Source organism: Canis aureus, chromosome 16 (genome assembly GCF_053574225.1).
Source record: "Canis aureus isolate CA01 chromosome 16, VMU_Caureus_v.1.0, whole genome shotgun sequence".
Classification (NCBI taxonomy): domain Eukaryota; kingdom Metazoa; phylum Chordata; class Mammalia; order Carnivora; family Canidae; genus Canis; species Canis aureus.
The window spans coordinates 14,658,125-14,681,586 of record NC_135626.1 but is presented as its reverse complement, the minus strand read 5'-3'; the positions used below and the strand labels follow the sequence as shown (position 1 = coordinate 14,681,586).

General features: G+C 42.5%; 1 protein-coding gene across 4 annotated transcripts in view; it reads right to left on the bottom strand.

The window, feature by feature from the left end:
• Positions 1 to 11,614: 11,614 nt before the first annotated feature.
• Positions 11,615 to 23,462, bottom strand: part of METTL16 (methyltransferase 16, RNA N6-adenosine) — a 69,680-nt gene continuing 57,832 nt past the window's right edge. For 3 of the 4 annotated variants that reach the window (XM_077851740.1, XM_077851743.1, XM_077851742.1), the window contains 2 exons: positions 12,508 to 12,681; positions 11,616 to 12,379 (listed from right to left, as the gene is read on the bottom strand). In XM_077851740.1, coding sequence (XP_077707866.1) covers positions 11,756 to 12,379; positions 12,508 to 12,681 — 798 coding nt within the window. In that variant the 3' untranslated portion in view covers positions 11,616 to 11,755. Of the gene's footprint in view, positions 12,380 to 12,507; positions 12,682 to 23,462 lie in introns of all 4 variants that reach the window. The other variant, XM_077851741.1, reaches the window with a different exon arrangement.

Genomic DNA, 23,462 nt, shown 5'->3' with positions numbered 1-23,462 from the left:
CTCTTCCTCCTCAAGTCTTGTGCATCCAACTGCCCAGTTCAAATCCCTCCATTTTTTAATATGCAAAGCTAGAGATATTCCCTTAATGAGAATGTCTTCTACCCCACCAACAATGCATGACATCTATAAATATGCAACTCCAAGAGCTATGAAAATCAGTTTCCTGACCCCTAAGATGCATACATAACGAAATGGCAAAAAGGGAGTAAAGCCAAAGTCAGAAGATACCCTACCTGTCAAGACCAACTTCTCAAATTCTACAAGTGTTTTTTTTTTTTAAGATTTATTTATTTATTTATTCATGATAGACAGAGAGAGAGAGAGAGAGAGAGAGAGGCAGAGACACAGGCAGAGAAAGAAGCAGGCTCCATGCCGGGAGCCCGATGAGACTCAATCCCGGGACTCCAGGATCGCGCCCTGGGCCAAAGGCAGGCGCCTAACTGCTGAGCCACCCAGGGATCCCCTCTACAAGTGGTTTTAAGGAGCTTTTCATTTATCATAATTAAGACAGGACCAAAGAGAGAAAGTCAGCCAGGATAAAGAAAAGACAGAAGACTAGTAGTACACCCAGGGTCACAGCACAATTCATTTAACAAATATTTATTGTATGCCTAACATGTGCCAGGCACTGAGCTAGGTATCCCTGTAGCCAAAGCCAGGTGACCTTTGGTAAGCCAGGATGGGGTAAAAGGTCACAAAGCAAAACTCAACTCTACAGTAATACCTGGTAAAGGCTAGCTTTCCTCTCTACCACCGCCATGCTGGACACAGCGTAAGACGTCATATGACCACACAAAGACCCTACAAGCATGCTGATGTACTCATTTAGGTTAGGTTCGCAGATAATCATACTTTTCGAAGGATAAGAAGAAATTAAGTAGACTGAACCTGGTTCCTGACAAGCCCAGTATGAATGGTGAGTGGGATTTTGAACTGATTTGATGAAAGTGTATCCCGTATAGTATTCAATCAGTCATCTGTGAAGTGGGCTCCTAAGAGCCAGAAGTTTCCAGAGTCCTCACCTACCTTCCTCCACTCCCACCTACAAAATAGGTACAATCAAGTCATGTGCTTTCCCCTCTTCCTAGCCTCATATGATCTCAGAGCTGGAAGAGTCGAGATTATATAGTCTAACCTCCCAAGAGAAGGTGTCTTACCCAAGGTTACAAAGCTGCTTAGTGTCAGCTGGGATGAAAATAGGCCTGGTTCTCCCTTGACTGCTTTGGATAGCCAAGCCTGGGGAAGTGGGTCCAGAGTCCTTGAAAACCTCACAGAAATGGGTGATGATAGGGAGATAACTTCTCCCCTTCTAGCTAAAGACAGGAATAATCATTAACTTTGTTGTGGTGCCCAATAAACAAGCTTAGCAGATGAGTGAGAAGGCAAGAAAAGAGAATCAGACTTAGGATCCAGAGGCTCAGACCTCAGCAACTTAGGCTGTGGAGGAATTAAGAGCTTACAACTGGGCCTGGGTGGATAGCCACTCCTCACTGGTGCCTATGTCTGGCCTGAAAAGGTAACTGGGAGAAAGGGACAGATTTTTATCCAGGCAACCGCCCTGGGTGTGGACACTGAGTAATAAGGAAAGAAATGCAGTTCAGAAGCAAAAAGGGAGGAGCCATGCACTTTGAGCTTTTCTGAGAAACCAAAGAGGCTAGCCAAACACTGCAGCTAGAGATGGGGGCTATAGGGGGCTTGGTAGGAATAAGTTGATAAAAGTGGAAGGGCATGAGGGAAAGGATAAGAATTTTAGCTATTCCTCTAATTAAAAAAAAAAAAAAAAAAAAAAAAGACCTGGCTTTATGAGGGAAAATGAATTCAGGTCAGTGGGAATGAGACTGTGCAAGGTTGTGAGGAGAGCAAGGTGTAGTCTTGTAAGTCAAGAGCCAACTGGGTCAAGTGGTGGTGGTGGTGGGGTGCCCATGACAGAGGAGGAGCCCAGGGCAGAGGGGCTGGACTATAATACCCCATGGAAAGGACTGACATCGACTGTCCCAGCAATCCAAGTTCACACCCAAAGGTAGGCTGCACAGTCAAGTCGTTACAACCCAAGAGATCAGCTACCTGTGCTCGTAACTGACACCCTCTCAGAACAGTATGTAAGGCTCTGAGCGGTGGCCCATCACTGGCTGGACTGCCAAGATCCAGAGCTCAGCTCCACACCCACAATTGGACTTCTTTCTAAAGCCCCAGGGCCCACTGGAGAAGTCTCTACTGACAGTGCTGGGGACACTGGATCCAGGATACTCCAGGAGCCACATACCAGCCTGTATCTCTCCTCCCACTTCCAGGCTGGGGGCTGATATAGTTCATAACCCACCACCAACACACCCCCAGCCCATGGGAGTACCTCTCCCAATACAGACACCTCAGATGGCAGTTCTAGAGGTTACCAATCATCTCTCTTAAGAGTTACTGTGTGATGACTGGGAACCATTCGTTAAACACAGGTTCTTCAATGTCACATCATATATACCAACATAAATTCAAATGTTACACGAAAAAAATATTGCCAAAAAGAGCCATAATAAAATGCAAGGAAACATTTTTTCCACTCTAACCAAGGGTGGTGAAGGAGATTTCTACCCATGAAGACAAAGAAAGAAAATATAAAGGCAGATAGGGTGCCTACATGGCTCAGTCAGTTTAGTGTCCAACTCAGGTCATGATTTCAGGGTCTGGAGATCGAGCCCCAAATCAAGCTCCATGATGGGCAGGAAGCCTGCTTGGGATTCTCTCTCCTTCTTCTGCCCACCCACCCCTCCCTGGTGCACACGCACACTCTCAAAAAAAAAAAAAAAATGAATACAAAGGCAGAACATGACAGATTTGATTACATAAACCCTCTACAAGCTCTAACTGTAAAAACAAAACAAAATCACCATAAATAAAAGGAAAAGGCAAATGACAAAATGGAGGGAAATATTAGCAAATGGACTCTTGCAGTTCAAAAACAAAAAGAACACTTGTATAGAAAAATGAACACAGAACATAATTCAAATATTATAAAATATATGAAATAACATGCAACATAAATATGTATAAATATATGAAAATGCCTGACCTTGCCAATACCATAATTAAATTAAGACAATGGAAATATTCTTCTCTATCAATTGATAAAGGACTTTTAACAAGATTTTATTTCCAAGTAATCTGTACACCCAACATGGGGCTCCAACCTACAACCCTGAGATCAAGGGTTGCAAGCTCTACCGGCTGGCCAGGCACCCCACCCCAATAATGGATTTTTTTTTTTTTAATTAGACTTGGGGTATCCATGTGGCTCAGTCGGTTGAGCATCCGACTCTTGATTTTTGGCTCAGGTCATGATCTAAGGTCTTGAAATCAGGCTCCACCTCCGTCCTCGCTCTGCACAGTTTGCTAGAGATTCTCTCCCTCTCCTTCTGCCTTCCCTCCCCCCACCCCATTTGCACATGCTCTCACTAAAATAGCTTAAAAACAACAACACTAAAAATTAGCCTTGTAGTGGCTAACAAAGGAGCAGAAAAACTGGCACTTACGGAAATGTAAACTAGCACAACCTTTTTAGTGACCATATTGGCAATATACACAAATAACGTTTTTTTTTGTTGTTGTTGTTTTTTAAGATTTAAAAAATTTGTTTCAGAGAGAGAAAACAGGGTGAGAGAGAGAGCACAATGGACCAAAGGAGAAGAGACTCCCTGCTGAGCAGGGAGCCAGATGTGAGGCTTGATCCCAGGGCCCTGAGTCAAAGGCAGACATCCAACCAACTGAATCACCCAGGTGCCCCTCACAAAGAACCTTTAAAACAGTCATATCCTCTGCTTCAGTAATTCTTACATGTTTATCCTAAGCAATAAGAAAATACATCAAGATTTTCTTTTTAAGTAAACTCTATCCCTCCCATGAGGCTTGAACTCACAGCCCTGAGATTAAGAGTCACATGCTCTACTGACTGAGCCAGCCAGGCACCCCACACATAAAGATTTTTATACAAAGAGATTCACTAAAGCATTATTTACAATAGTGAAAACCAGAAAACTAAAATTTCCAGCAAGGAACAATTGGTTTAGTGAAATAACACTCACAATATGGCATAAAGAAAACAGTTGTTAGTAAACCAAAATATTAGTGGTGGCTGTCTCCGAACAGTGTGATTACTGGCAATTTTTATTTTTACAAGTTTTCTGACACAGAGATTAGTCTTATACTCAGAAGGTTATCACAATATATTGCTACATGAAAAAGATTACAAAAAATCATATACAATATGATCCTACATTTGCTATTTAAAAAAATATGTATGCATATAAAAAATATTAACAAAACGTAAAATAACTCCATTTGAATAGTGGAATTATAAATTTTTATTATTTTCTAAATTCTTATAATGAGAATCCATTACCTTTGTAACTATGAAACAATTAAAGGGAGAAAAAAGTTTCTCTTGTGCTTTCTCAGGAAGGGCCTCATATCTCTTGATCTCAACCAATGTGACCTGTTGCTATGGATCTACTTTCCATCCCAGTCCTTGTTCTGAAAGTGCTCCTGTTTCACTCCCAACATGGGTCTCTTCATCTCTCTCCCCACCACTAAACCTACCTAAACCTCTTTCTCCTACTCAGCTCTGAAGTTCCCTAAAAATGGTTTAGGCGACCCTTCCGGTCCTGGTGAGAGATGAGGAAGAGCACTAAAGTAGTGGCAGTCTGGAAGGAAAGACTGGGCTGAATTTAGGAGATATTTGTAAGGTGAAAGACTTTAGTCACTGGAGGTGAAGGGGAGAGAGGAACAGATTTCTAATCTGGACAGCTCGAGATGGATGGTGACCAAGAATATGGGAGAACAACAGGTTTAGAAAGTAAGTTGAAGGGGATCCCTGGGTAGCACAGCGGTTTGGCGCCTGCCTTTGGCCCAGGATGCGATCCTGGAGACCCGGGATCGAATCCCACGTTGGGCTCCCGGTGCATGCAGCCTGCTTCTCCCTCTGCCTGTGTCTCTGCCTCATTCTCTCTTTCTCTCTGTGACTATCACAAATAAATAAAAATTTAAAAAAAAAAATTAGAAAGTAAGTTGAGTTTCACACTACAATGGTCCTGGGGGAGATGTCCAGTAGGTGGTGGTTAGGTATGTACATGTTGAAAGTTAGGAAAGGTCTAGATTTGGGAATGATGACTCTATGAGTAAACAGCAGTTGAAATCATGGGAGTGGATGCAGTCAGCCAGAAGTGCTAGGAGCAAGGAGCAAACAAGGATCCTGGATGGAATCTTTGGGATTCTCTCTTAAGAGGTGAGAAGGAGGGATCCCTGGATGGCGCAGCGGTTTGGCGCCTGCCTTTGGCCCAGGGCGCGATCCTGGAGACCCGGGATCGAATCCCACGTCGGGCTCCCGGTGCATGGAGCCTGCTTCTCCCTCTGCCTGTGTCTCTGCCTCTCTCTCTCTCTCTCTGTGACTATCATAAATAAATAAATACCTTAAAAATTAAAAAAAAAAAAAAAGAGGTGAGAAGGACTCTATAAAAACAGGTAGGCAGCAAGCCACTTGAGTAGCTGAGGTAAATGAGAGTTAGGGGAAGTAGAGGCAGTAAATATTTAGACAGTCCTATCACCTGGTGGTGGAAGAGGTCAGAAACTGATGGTCTAGGTTTTAAAGGAATACTGAATTAGCTGTCAGGATTTACAATTAAGTAAATTTCTCATAAATCTGGATTTCTGGTCTCTTGCAAAAATTCAGAAGATCCAATAAACACTGTTTTTGCATGGCCAATAGGAACAACCAAGAGGGATCAAATAAAAGCTACTTCCTTTTAGTCAGCCAGGAGCTCTATCCCTGCTTGCCTAGCCCTTGCTTTATAGAGTATGAGGAAATACTTCCCTTTGTGAATGAATCAAGTCCTTATTAGTACTTATCTAGAGTTCAGAGAAATAATAGGCTAGAGTTTGGTTCATAAAGCCCCACACGTGCCCCTGAATGCAGGAATCCTGGGACAAACACACCTGAATCCTGTACCAGAGTAGATTGGGAACCCCCCTTTCCTAGCAAGTGACATCAAATCTCTTGAATCACAGAATTTATGGGAGCAGGCCCATGCTTCCTCAGTTGTCCCAGGAAGGGTCTGGCTCCACAGTGTTCTCTGCAGAGCCTTCTCTTTTTGGACAGCAGTAGCACAAGTGGCCATTTCCCTAGAGGCTGATTGGCTGCTGAAGCCAGCCAAGTCCCCTAGCTGGGAATTTCCTGGCTCTAGTTTCTAGACTCTGGGCCACACTCTCTGAATGGGTCCACCAGATGGCAGGCAGCCTTTTCTTTCCTCTAGACTTACACAAGGTTCATTCACCTACCTGGGGAAGATGACTTGCTGTTTTTCTGACAATTGCTACTTTCTCAGCAAGATCAAAAAGCACATCAATTCTGTAAGTGAAATATTTGGAGCTGCCTATTAAAATATAAAAAAGTAAAACCCTTCCTCATTATACAATTATGTATTGTCAAAGAGTCATTACCTAATTATCAGTTATTTTACATTGATTCTGATCCAACATGTGCTTGCAATAGCATTTTATTATGTGGTTTCACTAACTACTTAATTATCTGCACTGCTGCCAAATACAAAATTCTATGAAGACTTGGTAGCATAAATTAAGAACTAATTATAAGCAATTTCAATTATCAAATCTTACTCATTGATCAGAGGCTTGAAAATAATACTATCTTAAAGTGAAGCTGGTTGAGATGCTTTGTCTCTCTTCCCTATGCCATATAATAGAGGTTTTCTTCCCTACAGGTATGTCAAGTGAGTCTAAAAGTCCATTTTCATTTAAAATGTAGCATCTGTAACAAATCTTGAGATTCAGTACAAGATCTCCGTCTCAGATTTCTGGACCTGAGTTCAAACCTGATCTCTGTGACTTAGCTCTATGAATGACCTTAGGGCAAGTCACCTAAGCTCTCCGAATTTCCATTTTTTAAAGCTATCACAGAGGGACACACAACACCACTGTGCTGGGTTACTAAATGAGACAACTGATATAGAAGACAGCTAATCAATTTGGTTCCTTATTTGTCACTCCAGCACAGGAAAGCGCAGGTTTTATTCTTGGTCAAAAAGTGGTACTCTACACCTGCAGTGATACACTTGAGGTCTTGGCCTTTTGACATGAATATTGGTAGAAGATGTTCTGACCAGATATGGCAAACTCAAAGAAAAATACAAAGAGATGAGCAAGTTGAGAAAACCACTCTGCTTACGCACCCCTCCAGGTGTTTTAGTACTTCTCTCACTTAATTGCTGCTACTACTCTGCAAGGCAAGAATCCTCCGTCTGTCAAATGAGGAAGCCAAGGCTTAGTGAAACTGACTTACTCTGCAAGTGCAACTGGAACACACAGCCAGGTCCGATGACTACAAAGTCTCTTTTCTGCTTTTCATTCCCTTAGGGTGGTTGGAGAAGCATCTGGGATTAAATTTCCTTTGCCCTCTTAGGCCCATCACACACAAGCCAATTCTACCAAGTCCAGCTGCAGTTTCTGGTCCACTCCTCCTTATCTCAGTTTCCTGGCTTACCATGAGCGCCTGAGACCCACCACTTCTCTAGGAAAAGTCTAGAGTCCCTAACGTTTTTGCCTGGACGAGAGGCAGATAGGCCACACCTCAAAGGGCACTCAGATGTGCAAGGCCTTCACTCAGTCACAACACAGTCCCCTGCAGTAAAGCACAGCCTCCGAAAGGCAGCATTAGCTGTTCCAAAAGGCAGCATTAGCTGTTCCAAAAGGGAGCATTAGCTGTTTCAACCAGTAATTAAAAAAATAAACTGCTGTTTTAGTCATTTGGGTAAGTCACAGCAGAGGATCTAAATGTCTTCACAGAACAGAGAGGGAACTCTCTGGTATGTGTGCGAGGCTCTGCTGCTAATGGGTAAGCCCCCCATGGGGCTTTTAAGACCACGCTAGCACTAGCACCAAGACTTTGTACCTGGGAGTATTTAGAAAGGTTCAATACAACCAACACTTTGCTCCAGGAGGCAAAAGCCAATTCGCTCACAGTAGTAAAACTCTTCTGTGTCTTACTGGGGGTTAGTGCACATTCAGCAAACCAAACCTCCTGGGCGCCAACTTCTCTAAACGAGATGTGGTCACGTCCCTTTTCTGAGGGCACCTCCTGGATGGCTGTAAACCTGCTGCACCTTTGAGACTTCCTTCTCCAAGGGGGCTTCTTAGTTTTCCAGACAGGACCTTTTTCCTCCTAATGTGCAATCTGTTGGGTGGCCACCCATCACCTCTGATTCTGTACCATAACAATAAGGGTAGATGGAACTTTTCCTTGAAAGCTCACAGGCCCCAGATTTATATATATGTTCTACAGAGAAACATCCTTTGTGGGAAACAAGGTCTAGCTAACCTATATAATGTACACAACAGAGAGCCAAGTGTGCCAACTTCTGATGGAAACAACACATATGCTAGTCAGCCAGCCAGATAAAACCAAAACAAGAATTAAAAGACAAAAGAACAGCGAAAGGTTTTTTAAAACTCTCTATATTAACTCTTCCTGGAACCAAGACTTCTGAGAAATTAGTGTTTAAGATAACTAATTACTCCCTCCAATACCCCCATTAGCTAGATACCAATAAAAAGTTAATCCAAAGAACTGACTCAACCTGGACATATTCTAGAGTAGCAGGATACATGAAAATAAAAGAAAATACTGTCAACTGGGACCATAAAGAAACATAAAAAGTTGAAATATTATAATCAGAAAAAAAAGATCATGAGGTGGTTTTTTCCCCTCATTCTTTTATTTTTCAGATTTTTATTTACATGAAAATGTACTTGTTTGCATAAAAATTATTATCTAGGTATCAAATGGATATTTCAAGAAAATACCAAGGACACATTTTATCCATTCCTGCAGTAGTTAAGATGCTCGATCAAAGGCCAAAGATGCCCCCATGTGGCCAGAGAGGAAAATGCTGAGGTTTAGGTAAGATGAAGGGCTACTTACTCCCTTCTAAGAGGCCTCGGACTTTCCACAGGCTTTTGCATCTTTCCCACATCTTGCAGTTTTATTACTTGTCAGGGCTTAGAAGTTGGTGTACTTACATCGTTTCCATCAAGAGAAGAGAGGTTTCATATTTCAAAAAAATATATACTAAAATTTTAAGTAATCAACATGAACCCTTTAGATGAGCTGAAACTCCACCACGGCGACACCAACCTTTCTAGGACATGCAGCAGAGCTCTGGCATGTGAAGAGCAGGGCAAGGATGTGGGGTGAAGGAACCACACTGCTGGAAGCAAAGCAGATTCCAAAGAACAAAAGCAGCTCTGATTCCCCCTGGAAAACAAGTTCAGCTTCTGTCTCTACTTTAGTTACCAAGAGATCAGAAGCCAATGCCAGGGATCTGAATAGAATTTAAGATAATACCACAAGGGCTTAGGTCCATAAAATCCATCAACATGAACTTGACCTCGAGAGGCACTTAAGGCAAGCATCACTCAATCATATGATACACTGGTCAATAACCTATTTCTTTAAAGAAAAAAATTCCTCTTGCCATTCATACCAAAAGTGTATGCTATCACACATCACACAATTATAAAATATATGCGTAATTAAAATTAAAAGTTTAATGTCTTTTAAAAAAATGTTTTCAGTGTCCTCTCTTTAGAAAATAAAACTGTTCTTCTCCGAGAAGAAAATGAAGACCTCCAAGGGCAAACAAAGAAGGCACCCACAGCTCTAGCAGGAAGCTTCCCTCATCAGGGTGGTAAGAGCATGAGCTCAACCACCTATAAAACCTCCCCCAGGACACTCCTTAAATCCAGAGCACCAAAGCACATAGAGATGCAAGACACATCTTCCATGCCTCCCATCACACAGCACTTTGTGGGCAGCCCTCAGCACCAGACTTAAATGAATGTAATACTGTGTCTGAAATGCATTTTGAACAGGTAAGGAGTGTATGTAAATATCCTATTGTTCTAACAGACAAATACAAGATGATAAATGAAGAGAAGTGTAATATAAAATTAAATACACAGTATGAGTACAACCCAAGTTAAGCTCACATCCTTACACACTCCATCTACAGAAAGAGACTAGAAGGAAACATTAAAATCCCAATAATGGTCATAATTGGGAAAACTGTGATGAGGAGTGATTCTGTTGCTGTTTTCTACCCTCATTTTCCAAATCTTTAATGAGCATATGCTACTCTGTGTGACCCTGTGTATTGGTTTCCTCATCCTGTCAGAGATTCTTCTCTCCAGAGGGGTGAGGGAGGGCGGTGTTCACAGCTTTCAGAAATACTCCAGGAGGTTTCTGGATTCTCTACAGGTCCTCAGACCAGGTGAATAACGCTAGCTAACATGTTCTCTTCTGCAGCTCTGTCTCCGCCAACAGAAGGAAGTACAATATAGTCCTATTTTCAGTTCTCTCATCTCTGCTAAGGGACACATCTTGGTGCTGCTGTAATATGCCAAGTTCAGTTGCCTGCCCTAACCAACAGCCACCTTTCAAAAGTATAGCTTAACTGCTCAGCCCCAGTCTTCTCTGCAGTTAGGAAAGGGCTCTGGTACCGTACTCAGAGACTTCAGCCTAGATAGAGCCTTAGATGACTAGTGTAAAATCAAGGTGTGAAAGTTACGCACAGCAGAGGGTAACTGAGACTCCAGGAAGAAGAGACTCCTTTTCCAGAGCCATTCCTACCGAGCCCTGCAGCATTCCACTGAGAAACAGGCTTGAAGAGCATGATCACCCTGGCTTCAGAATCCTCTAGTGCAAACAACCTAAGCACCAAAGGGATTCCAAGGAAGCCCACAAAAAGTGGTATTTGATCAGCTACAAATTCTCTGTCAATAGATGAGACGTTCTTAAGCAACCTACTGCTCATATCTATCTCGTTCCATTTCTTAGTTCTATCATTAGTCACTTACCCCTTCAAAGCTACGAAAATATTCCCCCGAATCCCAGGATTCAAACAGAACTGACAGATTTCAATTGTGAATATGCTTATATTAAAAATAAAACAAAGCTCCACTTCAAACGTCAAAAAAAAAATCATACATCAGGAAAACTGCTACAAAACAGTACTTTCAAACAGGTTGGAAGAAGGGGTATGGCTTCATTCTGTTGTGTCTCGGTCACGTATGGGAGTTTTGCTTACCTAATTCCATTTCTGAAATAAGCAGCATCAAAACAGACGTGAGTCAGGAATGTGACGTTTCCAGGGCCCTCCCAGTTCAGTCCTTCTTCCTGGCATTACTAAGCTTTCTCCCTGACTCTCTCACCACCTATCATTAGGCCAGTTCCTTCCTCAGGACTGATGCAGAGGTATACCCTGGGCACAGGGCCTATCTGTCTGGTGTACTGCCTCCATTTAGAGAATGAGAAAGCCACCCGTCCTCAAGAAACGACTATAAATGACAGAACAGGATGCTCGGTAGTTCAGACCAAGACCAGACTCCAAAAACAATCTTTTGGCCTTAGCCTAAAGCTAAGGTGATCAGCTTAAGTCAGGTTTAAATCCCTCCTGACAGCTTTCTGTTGATGCTGGTAACAATTTTTCCTCATGAACTACCATATGCCCAATAACTTTAAAAAGGGGGGTGGAGAGATTTTAAAATAGATTTATTTATTTTTTATTTTTTATTTTTTTTTTTGATTTATTTATTTTTTAAAGATAACTGCACATAATATCAATGGGCCTATGGTGGAATGCATCTTGTCACCCCGAAGCAAGCTGCTTTACAAAAACCTTTCCAACTGTGCAAGAAGTTAACTAGCAACAAGCCTGAAAATTTGGTTACGTATATAGGTACAAAGCTGGTTCATTAAATCCCTGTTCTGGCCCTCAACCCAATGCATTTCAACTAAAGCATCATCCACCTCCTTCTTTACGTTTATCAAACACTTGAATAGGTAATGTCCAGCCACTCCTTGGAGATGGCTCCGCTTTTCAGACACTGGACTGCTGAATTGCTCAGGAGCCTCTCGGTCCTGGGCTCCATTGCTAGAGCCTTTACAACTCTCCAAAACCTCTATCCCTCCCTTTTCCTCACTCCTTTCATCCTCCACAGGTTCTGGGTTTTCTTCTTGGGAAAGCAGATCCTGGCTTGAGCCTTGGCCCTCAACAGTGGTAGCCTCGCCTTCCTGTACAGCAGGCCTGCATGAGATACTCTCCTGGGTGCCCTGGGCCAAATCTTGGCTACTGCCAGACTCTTTGGGGGTGGACTTTTTCTCCTCCAAGGCTTGAATGACATCCTCAGGAGCTCGAGGAACTTCTCTCAGTTGTCTCACTCGTTCTCTTTTCTTTCTCCTTAAATGAATCCAGGAGTTTTCTATTGCTGTCAGAAAAAGGCTAACTTCTTCCTTTCCACAGGGAACTCGCTTATGCTGTACCTATTTGGAGGAAAAATACGGTTTTAAAGGAAATTACTTTTCTCCTCTCAGAACTCCTTTAAACAAACAAAAAAATAAAAGAGAAAAAAGATATTGTAAGTACTTCTTCAATGGGCTTAACCAAGTACCTTCAGATCGGTGAGGATTTTTTCAATCCATGCTGTTACAACTACTATTCCTTCTACTGTCTCAGAACCCAGAGATGATGCTTTGAGGGACAATTCTTTCATCACAGACTCCAACACTACAAATGTAATAGGTTTTCTTGACTTCTCTAGTTTTCTTCGCTTACTGGGTGGTGACTGAAAAAAAGAGAAGGCATGGGGAAAGAAGGGAAAGTTATCCAAATAATCAAATCTCATGCATTATAATGAACTCAGCTAGGGAACATTTCCATGACTTTTACTACCAAATGCAGACTATTAAAAATACAAAGGCCTTCGCATGTTTATTTTCAATGCTTAAGACAACTCTGCCAAATAGATTTACTATCTCTTCCATTTTATAGAAGGGAAAACTAAGATACAAAGATACATAACCAATAACCAGCTCAGGGTCACACGCTAGTAACTGGCAAAGTTAGTAGTGAACCCCAAACCCAGGTTCTTCGCCATACCATGCCATGTTCAGGCCTCCAGTATATAACACCCTTTGATTACTAAAAGTCCTTAACCTATGTGTTGTTCCCAACACATGCCTGTATAATTATCTATTTCATGGCAGCTAAAGGACCCTGGGGGCACCATGTTCTCTTCCATAAGAACTGCATGATTTAAAACCATCTGTATGTAGTCTAAGTCTATACTTGCTGAGGCCTGAAGGAAAGCAGCTCGTTAGCCACAGCTTGTGAGATTACATGCGAAGAATGACCAGGGTCATTAAGATCACATGGGCAGAGAAGGAGGCCTGCCGGATCTTGGCTAATGTTAGGAGCCAGCCAATGGCTAAGGTGAGCACTGCCTCTCTGCTTGAAAAGGAGATACCAGCAGTGATGAGAAGAGTGGATTTATTTATTTATTTATTTATTTATTTATTTATTTTTTATGATAGTCACACACACACACAGAGAGAGAGAGAGAGAGGCAGAGACATAGGCAGAGGGAGAAGCAGGCTCCATGCACCGGGAGCCTGATGTGGGATTCGATCCCAGGTCTCCAGGATCGCGCCCTGGGCCAAAGACAGGCGCTAAACCGCTGCGCCACCCAGGGATCCCAGAAGAGTGGATTTAAAAGCTAGTTCTAGGGCAGCCCAGGTGGCTCAGTGGTCTAGCGCCGCCTTCAGCCCAGGGTGTGATCCTAGAGACCAGGGATTGAGTCCCACATCAGGCTCCCTGCATGGAGCCTGCTTCTCCCTCTGCCTGTGTCTCTGCCTCTCTGTGTGTGTCTCTCATGAATAAATAAATAAAATCTTTAAAAAAAAAAAAAGCTAGTTCTACATACTTCAAGACTGTCATCTTTCTATGTCAAGCTTAGGAAGTGAGTTATACTTTACCCACTAGAGGGACTCAAGTTCCATTTTTAAAACTAAATGATATTGCTGGATTTAAAATTTATTTCTTTAAAATAAAAATTTCCTAATTTTTTAAATGACTCTTAGCTAAGCCCAGGTATATTATGAACACTTTAAGAGACAGACCTGTTTGTGTTGGCAAAATGTATCAAAACGTTAAAAAATTAAGAGAATTCTAAAGGTCAGGGTCAAAATGAGCAGGTAAGGATTTTAAAGAGAAAGGCTCATAAAGAGAAAGCATAGTAGTTAGCTTTGAAGACCTTTTCCTGCAAAAAGCAGTCCCTGAGTTGTGCTTTTTGCTAACTGCAACTCTACCTGGAAGCAGGGACAGAGCACATGCATATACACACAAAGGTGAGGCCTTGGAAGGACTAACCAGCAACTCCACATCTCATAAATACACATAACAACAAAATAGCTAGTTTTTCCTATGCTAGATCATTTTTCTAAGAAATAATCTATATTTTCCCTTTATACCAGATATTAACTAAAAAAATTAAAAATAAAAAAAGGAAATTAAGACTAGAAAACAAGCTTAGAAGAAAAGGACCAGGGGTGCCTGGGTGGCTCAGTGGGTGAAGTGTTTGCCTTGGACTCAGGTCATCATCTCTGGGTACTGGGATCGGGCTCCCTGTTCAGTGGTTAGTCTGCTTCTTCCCCTCTCTCTTCCTCTCCCCCTGCTTGTACCCTCTCTGTAAAATAAATAAAATCTTAAAAAAAAAAAAGGAAAGGAAAGAACTAAAAACAAAGGGTACATATATGAGTAAGAACCTGCTCTTGAAAAAGGAATCACAGACTTCAAGCTCTGAGTCTGAACTCGTTCAATTAATGTTTCAGACAAGATGAGACAAACTCATATTGAAATTAACACAGAATTATTTTTATTTCTCAGTCAGCATAAGAAAGATAATTTCTACGGTCTACTGAGAGCCTCACATTTTTCTCTAAGGAACTTAAAATATGATTATTATACTTCAGAGGAGGAAACATGGTGGTGTGCGGGAGGGGGAGGGGGACAAGAACCAGATTCCCCATCCTACTTTCCAATACCCAAGGCTGTTACCATGGACAGGTCACTGTAACAGGATCATCCCTGACAGCCCACCCAGCACCCCAAAGATCACCAAGAATGTGGCTAAAAGGACAGTGGCTGGCTATCTCTTCTGATAGAGATGGTAATCCTTTGTGCTTACAAATTCCAATGAGCAAAGTGAAGACGTTTTGTTTCTTTTTTTTTTTTTCTTTTAAGCTTTTGATGCTGTTGTTTCTTAATTTGTCATGCTACAGACGGCCTACAATACTCTTTCTCCAAAAGAAAGAACTCATCATTTGTAGAACTTAAAGGAGAGAAATACATCCTTACTGAACCTAATAAGAGCTCTATCATGGATCCACTTTCCAAGTTCTGAAGGAGTTGGAAATAACAAAATAGACAATTTATTACCCTGTTACCCCTAGATGAAAATGATAACTTCTGTATCTCACATACAGCTCCTTTACCTGGCATTGTGGCCACAGTTTTTCATGTATAGTGGCCAACTGATAAATCCGGTACTTCTGAATATTTGTGAATTGCTTTAAAGATTTTATTTATTTGAGAGAGAGGGAGAATCTCAAGTAGATTCCCCACTAAGCACAGAGTCAGTTGGGCTCTATCCCGTGATCCTGAGATCACGACTTGTGCCAAAATCAAGAGTTGGACATTCGGGGCACGGTGGCTCAGCAGTTGAACATTGCCTTCGGCTCAGGTCGTGATCCCAAGGTCCTAGGATCAAGTCCCGCAGCCCACTTCTCCCTCTGCCTGTCTCTGCCTCTCTCTGTGTGTGTTTCTCTCATGAATAAATAAATAAAATCTTAAAAAAAAAAAAAAAAGGTGTTGGTCACTCAACTGACTGAGGCACGCAGCGTCCCTTTAGTAAATTGCTTTAATACACACATATGTAATTCCAGGACTGTTTTAGTTTTACTCTATTATAGAAAGTAGGCACTCAAGAGACAGATAATTCATACTCAAGAAATTTTCAGTTTTTTCCTTTTTTTTAAATTTATTTATGATAGTCACACAGAGAGAGAGAGAGAGGCAGAGACATAGGCCGAGGGAGAAGCAGGCTCCATGCACCGGGAGCCCGACGTGGGATTCGAATCCGGGTCTCCATGATCGGAAATTTTCAGTTTTTAAACATGTTTTAAAAGATGTATCCATTTATTTGAGAGAGAGCAAAAGAGAGAGAAAATGTGTGTGCAAGACCAGGGGGCGGGGCAGAGTGAAAGGGAGGAGACAGAGAGAAAAGAAGACTCCTGGGGCTCAATCCAACAACCCTGAGATCATGACCTGAGCTGAAATCAAGGGTCAGATGCTTAACTAACTGAGCCACCCAGGGGCCCCTAGAAATTCTTCAAGGTTTTTTTTTTTGTGTTTTTTTTTTTTAATTTATTTACTCATGAGAGACACACACAGAGAGAGGCATTGACACAGGCAGAGGGAGAAGCAGGCTCCATGCAGGGAGCCTGATGTGGGACTTGATCCTGGGTCTCCAAGATCATGCCATGGGCCGAAGGCAGGTGCCCAACCGCTAAGCCATCCAGGCATCCCATTCAAGTTTTTAAATAATTAAAGTTTAACATAATCTTGGCTTACAGCAATCATTCCTTTCCCCCCACATGTTTGTACTGAAATTTCTTGGTAGGCAGGGCTAGAGTAAAATACAGGAGCAGGCCTTGAGAAATAGTTAAATTCAACCCTACAGGTCTCTAGTAGTACGTAATTTTATACTGTGTCACTACACAAGTAAATAGAAGCTATTTCCTTCCAAATAAGATGAACTTACTTTGCAAATATGCTTATGATCCTAAACCACAAATATTTTATTTTATTTTTAACTTTTTTTTAAAAGATTTTATTTATTTATTCGTGAGAGACACAGAGAGAGAGAGAGACACAGACACAGGCAGAGGGAGAGGCAGGCTCCACGCAGGGAGCCCAACATGAGACTCGATCCCAGGTCTCCAGGATCACACCCTGGGCTGAAGGTGGCGCTAAACCGCTGAGCCACCTGGACTGCCCTATTTTACTTATTATTTTACCACAGATATTTTATTTTTTTTAAGATTTTATTTATTTATTCATTCATGAAAGACACACAGAGAGAGGCAGAGACACAGGCAGAGGGAGAAGAAGGCTCCACGCCGGGAGCCCGACGTGGGACTTGATCCCAGGTCTCCAGGATCTAGCCCCGGGCCAAAGGCAGGTGCTAAACTGCTGAGCCACCCAGGGATCCCTACCACAAATATTTTAATTTTTTTTTTAAATTTATTTATGATAGTCACAGAGAGAGAGAGAGGCAGAGACACAGGCAGAGGGAGAAGCAGGCTCCATGCACCGGGAGCCCGACATGGGATTCGATCCCGGGTCTCCAGGATCGCGCCCTGGGCCAAAGGCAGGCGCCAAACCGCTGCGCCACCCAGGGATCCCCCTACCACAAATATTTTAAATGAAGAGTGCTACACTGTCTAACGTACTTTAAGCAGGCAAGGTATCATACATAATTCAACATTTTATTTTTATTTATTTTTTATTTTATTTATTTATTCATGAAAGACACAGAGACAGAGAGGCAGAGACACATGCATACTGACATGGGACTCGATCCAGGTCTTCAGATCATGCCCTGGGCTGAAGGTGGCGCTAAACCGCTGAGCCACCTAAGCTGCCCATAATTCAACATTTTAAAGTATAAAACAAAATCACTTCTTATAATGGCTAATTCAGTTTAATATGAAGAACCAGAGGTGAACTTACAACTGACTTTGAATTAGAAGATGTACTATTGGGGGATCCCTGGGTGGCTCAGTGGTTTGGCGCCTGCCTTGGCCCAGGGCGCCTGCCTTTGGCCCGGGATCGAGTCCTACATCGGGCTCCCTGCATGGAGCCTGCTTCTCCCTCTGCCTGTGTCTCTGCCTCTCTCTCTTTCTATGTCTATCATGAATAAATAAATAGATAAATCTTACAAAAAAAAAAAAAAAAGATGTACTATTGTATTCTCCAGCTGAAAGCACAATATGAAAGAAGTCTTGTGAGGAACTGCAGACCCCTTTAGGGATATTGGCTTTGTATCTTTTGAATGACAAGGATTTATTGAATAACAATCAATGGGGATGGGTCTCAAGTGTTATTTTGTTGCATCCTTAATGCACTAGATTGAAACCATAAATTAAACAAAAACAGTCTTAAAATTTTAAAATATACTTTACCTAGCAGGACTGTCTATACAACTCTTAAATCCTCACTCTCACTTTCATTTCTAGATCTCAATGGTACAATCAGTCAAGAGCCTTTCAAATGAGGTACATACTTGACATAAATCCACGTAGCATCTGCTATGCTGCCTGTTGTTAATTATAACTAAGGCAAAAATCCCAGAGAAGCCACAAACTACATGAAATCAGTAAGTTCTCCCTTGTATCTGCAGGAAAAGAAGAGAGCCATTCACTAGGCATCTGCTAAGCATGTAGTCATAGCCTCCTTATTTTGACAGAGCAATCTCCAGAATGGTCTTGAGGGCAAAGGAGTGCTCTTGCTCTTGGCCACTGCAGTGGAGTCCCTGCTATTCTGCCACACTCTGAACGGCTGCTGCCCCCGGTCCTCCAGGAACAAGCCAAATGCCTAGGAGCTGTGATTCTGCACAGGCTCTCACTATTTGGAGAAAGAGAGCCAAGGGGCCAACAGTGACCCCTGACAAGAATAAAGACAGGAGGTGTGCTAGGAAGGACAGTCAGACTAGCTTTCCCGCTATGCCTTATTTGAACGTGTATCAGCTCTGCTGCCATGAAGTGGATTGAATATTTTGTTGTCTAAAGGTGTAACTTCCTTATTAACAAGCAGTTCAGTGGACATTTCCATTGCTATCTTAATCTGACAGGTTACTGTTTAAAATGTCCGAAATCGGGGTGCCTGGCTGGCTGAGCCAGTAGAACATATGACTCTTTATCATTATTTTAAAAGATTTTATTTATTTGAAAGAGAGAGCTGGAGAGAGAGTGAGCAGGGGGAAGGAGCAGAGGGAGAGGAGAAGCAAGCTCCACACCAAGCAGGGAGTCTGATATGGGGCTCAATCCCAGGACCCCAGTCGGGATTACGACCTAAGCTGAAGGCAGATGCTTAATCAACTGAGCCACCCAGGCATCCTGTGGTTCTCTTTTTTTTTTAAATGATTTTATTTTTAAGTAATCTCTACACTCAATGCAGGGCTCAAACTCACAACCATGAGATCAAGAGTCACATGCTCTACCAACTGAGCCAGCCAAGCACCCCAAAGAACATGTGGCTCTTGATCTCAGGGGTTGTGAGCTTGAGACCCACACTGGATGTAGAGATTACTTCAATATAATAATAATAAAATAAAATGTCCTGAAATTATCCCGGGGTATATGTAAAAATAGTAAAAAGTAAAAAAGCAAGGGGGAGAAAAGTCTATGTGGAACGCTATCTAAGAAGGGTTGTTTCATATTTTTTAAAGATTTTGGTGGGGGGGGCACCTGGATGGGTCACTTGGTTAAACATCCAACCTCTTGATTTCAGCTCAGGTCATGACCTCAGGGTTGTGGGATAGAGCCCCATGTCAGGCTCCACACCCAGCAGGGCGGAGACTGCTTTAAGATTCTCTCCAGGATGCCTGGGTGGCTCAGCCTGAGTGACTCAGTGGTTGGAAGTCTCCCTTCGGCTTGGGGCATGATCCTGGGGTTCCAGGGTCGAGTTCCGCATTAGGCTCCCTGCAAGGAGCCTGCCTCTCCCTCTCCCTGTGTGTCTCTGCCTCTCTCTCTCTGTGTCTCTCATGAATGAATGAATGAATAAATAAAAGATTCTCTCTCCCTCTGCCCTTCCCCACTAAATAAATACATAAAAAGATTTTTTTTACGTAATCGCCACACCCATCATAGGGCTCAAACTCATGACCCCAAGATCAAGAGTCACATGCTCTTCCAACTGAGCCATCTAGTCATGGTGGTTTGAACCCTACATGTATATATCCTATGTTAAAATGCCTGTGCATACACACTAAGAATAAATTATAATGAACCATGTAGCAGTGAGGGATTAGGATGTTTCAAAGAGACAAGAGAACCTAGATTACTGACTATACCTCTTTTGAGATTTGACTTTGAAACCATGTATCTTTCACAACTACAAAATTAAATAGCTCACAAAAAGAAATCCCTAAGAAATGAAACAAATGAACCTAACTGTGTATGGATTTAGCAGCCTAAACCCACAAAGAAACATTCCAAATGACTTTAAAATTCATCACAAGACAGCCCTCAAGGACCTAAGAAATGTAAAAATGACAAAATAGTTATTTTCACATATCATTCTGTTGATGGTAACATTAATTTTGAGACTGCTGTGGTGAGTCATGGGTCAACACAAATTAATAATTATGTAAGCATGGTTGAGGACTAGCCTGACTTTGTAGAGCCCCCTGTTTCCTCATCTAGAAAGTAAGGATACTACTATTTCACTTGATTGTTGCCAGGTTTAAATAAAATGACACAATGTGTGTGATGCATTCAAGTAACAAGAATGACCATCTCCAGTGTTTCAAATCTATTAGGCCTATTAATGTCCTGTTCACAATGTTACACACCTTAGTACAAATCTTACACCATTCTTTTTAACATTTAAAGAAAACTTACTGAGCACCAGTCAGACACTGACCACTCCTCCATCAAGTCAGCTCTGACTTGCTCAGCCAGAACTGCTTTCATACTGGGAACTCCTTTACTCCCAACCATTCATTTCAGCACTTACTCAGATATAATTCTGTAGCAATGCTTTGTGTGTGTTTCCCTCCCATAAAACTTGCCATTGTAAAGACAAAATGGTGTCTTCTTTCTTTGGTATTATCACAATGAAGATCACACTTCATAAGATAACTAGGAAGAGAGTCCTTCTGGAAGGACTGGCCAGAGCCTGGCTCTGGTTGCATCTGTTTTATAGACTGGTATAGTACTGGTTTTCAAACCATTTAACAGCAGAATCCGTTCAAGAAATAAAATCAATATATAATATCAATGCAAGCAGATCATCTCTGGTTAAAATGAGAACAAGGCCTGAAGTACTAACCTGATTATCTGCCCCCAGTTGTCATCCCCCTGTGGCACCCTACACCGAATCTCTATCTAGAACCAGTGTGAAAGCTATGCAGTAGTAACCACATCACTGCCAGGAGACCCCAGCTCTGCTAACAAGGTTACCTGATTAATTTGACCCCTTCCCTCCATCTGCTTTTCAAAAGCCCTCTAAGGGCAGCCCAGGTGGCTCAGAGGTTTAGTGCCACCTTCGGCCCGGGGTGTGATCCTGGAGACCCGGGATCGAGTCCCACGTCAGGCTCCCTGCATGGAGCCTGCTTCTCCCTCTGCCTGTGTCTCTGCCTCTCTCTCTCACTCTTTCTGTCTCTCATGAATAAATAAATAAAATCTTAAAAAAAAAAAAAAAAAAAAAAAAAAAAAAAGGCCCTCTAAGTTTACTCCCTAGACAGAAAGTCTCCAGACTTAAAAGGAATGTCTTGAACACAGGAGATAATTTTTTTAAAACCAGACTTCTAGGGTAATGCTCGTACCAAGAGTGCACAACTTACTGGGACCACACTATTTTTCCTTCTTATTTAAACAAGTGTTAAATTTCTGAAAGCAAAGCAAAGCTAACACCCTGGGCAATTAGAGGAGAAGCTGGGACAAAGAGGCATTCTAAGCGGCTTGTTAAATCTGTAAAGAACAGTCTTCACAATATGCTTCCTTATATTCATCATCAGTCAGGAATGATTGTACAAAAATTCTATCAACACTAGGACTCATCTTTTTGTTGCTAAAATAAATCCAGACAAGAGCAATGGACTTAGTATAGGCACCTGAATCAAAATTTTTTTAGCATTCAGCACTAGCAGAAACAGAGTCAGTGGGCCTGAGATAAGTGAAAACAGAAGTTGCCATAGTAACTTGCACATTTACCCTAAAAAAGCTGGAGTGGGGGTGGGGTGGGGAAGTAGGTCAATATTTCTACCTAGCTAGCTCTAGTCCTTGGCTTCCCTGCATTGCAAGCAGCATGCTTCTACCTCCCCATCCCTAACAGCAGCAGCAAGAGGGGAGAAAGTCAGGTGAGCATTTCAAAACGCAAGGGGTGGGGAAGAGGTCCAGGTGAAGGGAAGGAGAATCAAGAGGATAGCCTACTGAAAACCTCACTAGTGCCCTGGGACTACCCTTGGGAAAGCAGCTGCTGATCAAAGGAACCAGTGCTAAGAAACTGTTGCTGGGCTACTGCAAATCAGAAATTGCCATTTTCCCTGTAGCAGTTTAAGTGCACATAATGGAACACTTGGGAAGGCATTATTAACAGCTTTGGATTGAGGGTATCGGTGGGGAGGGAGGTACTCTCTCTGGCAAGGGAGAAACCTACAGCAATCTCCAAGAGGCATTCTTTGATGGCTGAAACTATGAACAGGGCTCAAGGATGGCCTAATGACAGGGAGGGAGAAGGTTCCTTCTCAAAATAAGCTGATTTTGCTAACACACCGCCCTTTGTTATTTTTATCTGAAACAGCTACTAATCCAAAGGGCAAAGGTTGACTCTGGGCTCTGAGATGGCAAGGAAAGTGCCAGAGCCCATTATAAGCTCTTCCACCTGCCAACAAATGTGGGAAGCAGGTTAAACAGAAAGCATGTGCCAATAGGCACAGTTCCACTTTCCTGCCAATGTTAGCATCTGCAGAGGGATAACCCAGTATCTACACAGGGATAACCCAGGACAGTACTAATGGTTTTAACAATTTGGGGTGAAAGCCCCAATTTTTTAGAAAATGACAGAAAGGGTAATCCTACGGGGAGGTAAAAAAAAAAAAAAAAAAAAAGAAAAAAGGAAAAAAACAGGGATCCCTGGGTGGCTCAGCGGTTTGGCGCCTGCCTTTGGCCCAGGGCGCTATCCTGGAGACCTGGGATCGAGTCCCGCGTTGGGCTCCTGGCATGGAGCCTGCTTCTCCCTCCTCCTGTGTCTCTGCCTCTCTCTCTCTCTCTCTCTAGGTCTATCATAAGTAAATAAATAAATAAATATATATATATATAAAAAGCAAAAAAACAAAAAACCAGCACCATCTTTTTAAACAGTGAACATTTCAGACACTAACCTCTAGTTTCCCCATTGCATTGTACAGAGGTGGATATGGGCTTCCACCGGGTAGATCATTCAAACTTGACTGGGAGACTTATTTCCACCTAGCAGCACACCCAGCGGAATACGAGAAGGACAGGCTCAGTTTTAAAGCTGAGCTCATGTATTCTAGAGCCATCTGCAAATTGTCCCTTTGTAGTTCTGCACATGTCTCTAATCCTCTGCCCTATGAGAGAAGGGGAAGAGGCTCATAGACACAGCAACATTTAAGATGACTTGAAAGAGGGATCCCTGGGTGGCGCAGCGGTTTGGCGCTGGCCTTTGGCCCAGGGCGCAATCCTGGAGACCCGGGATCGAATCCCACATCGGGTTCCCGGTGCATGGAGCCTGCTTCTCCCTCTGCCTATGTCTCTGCCT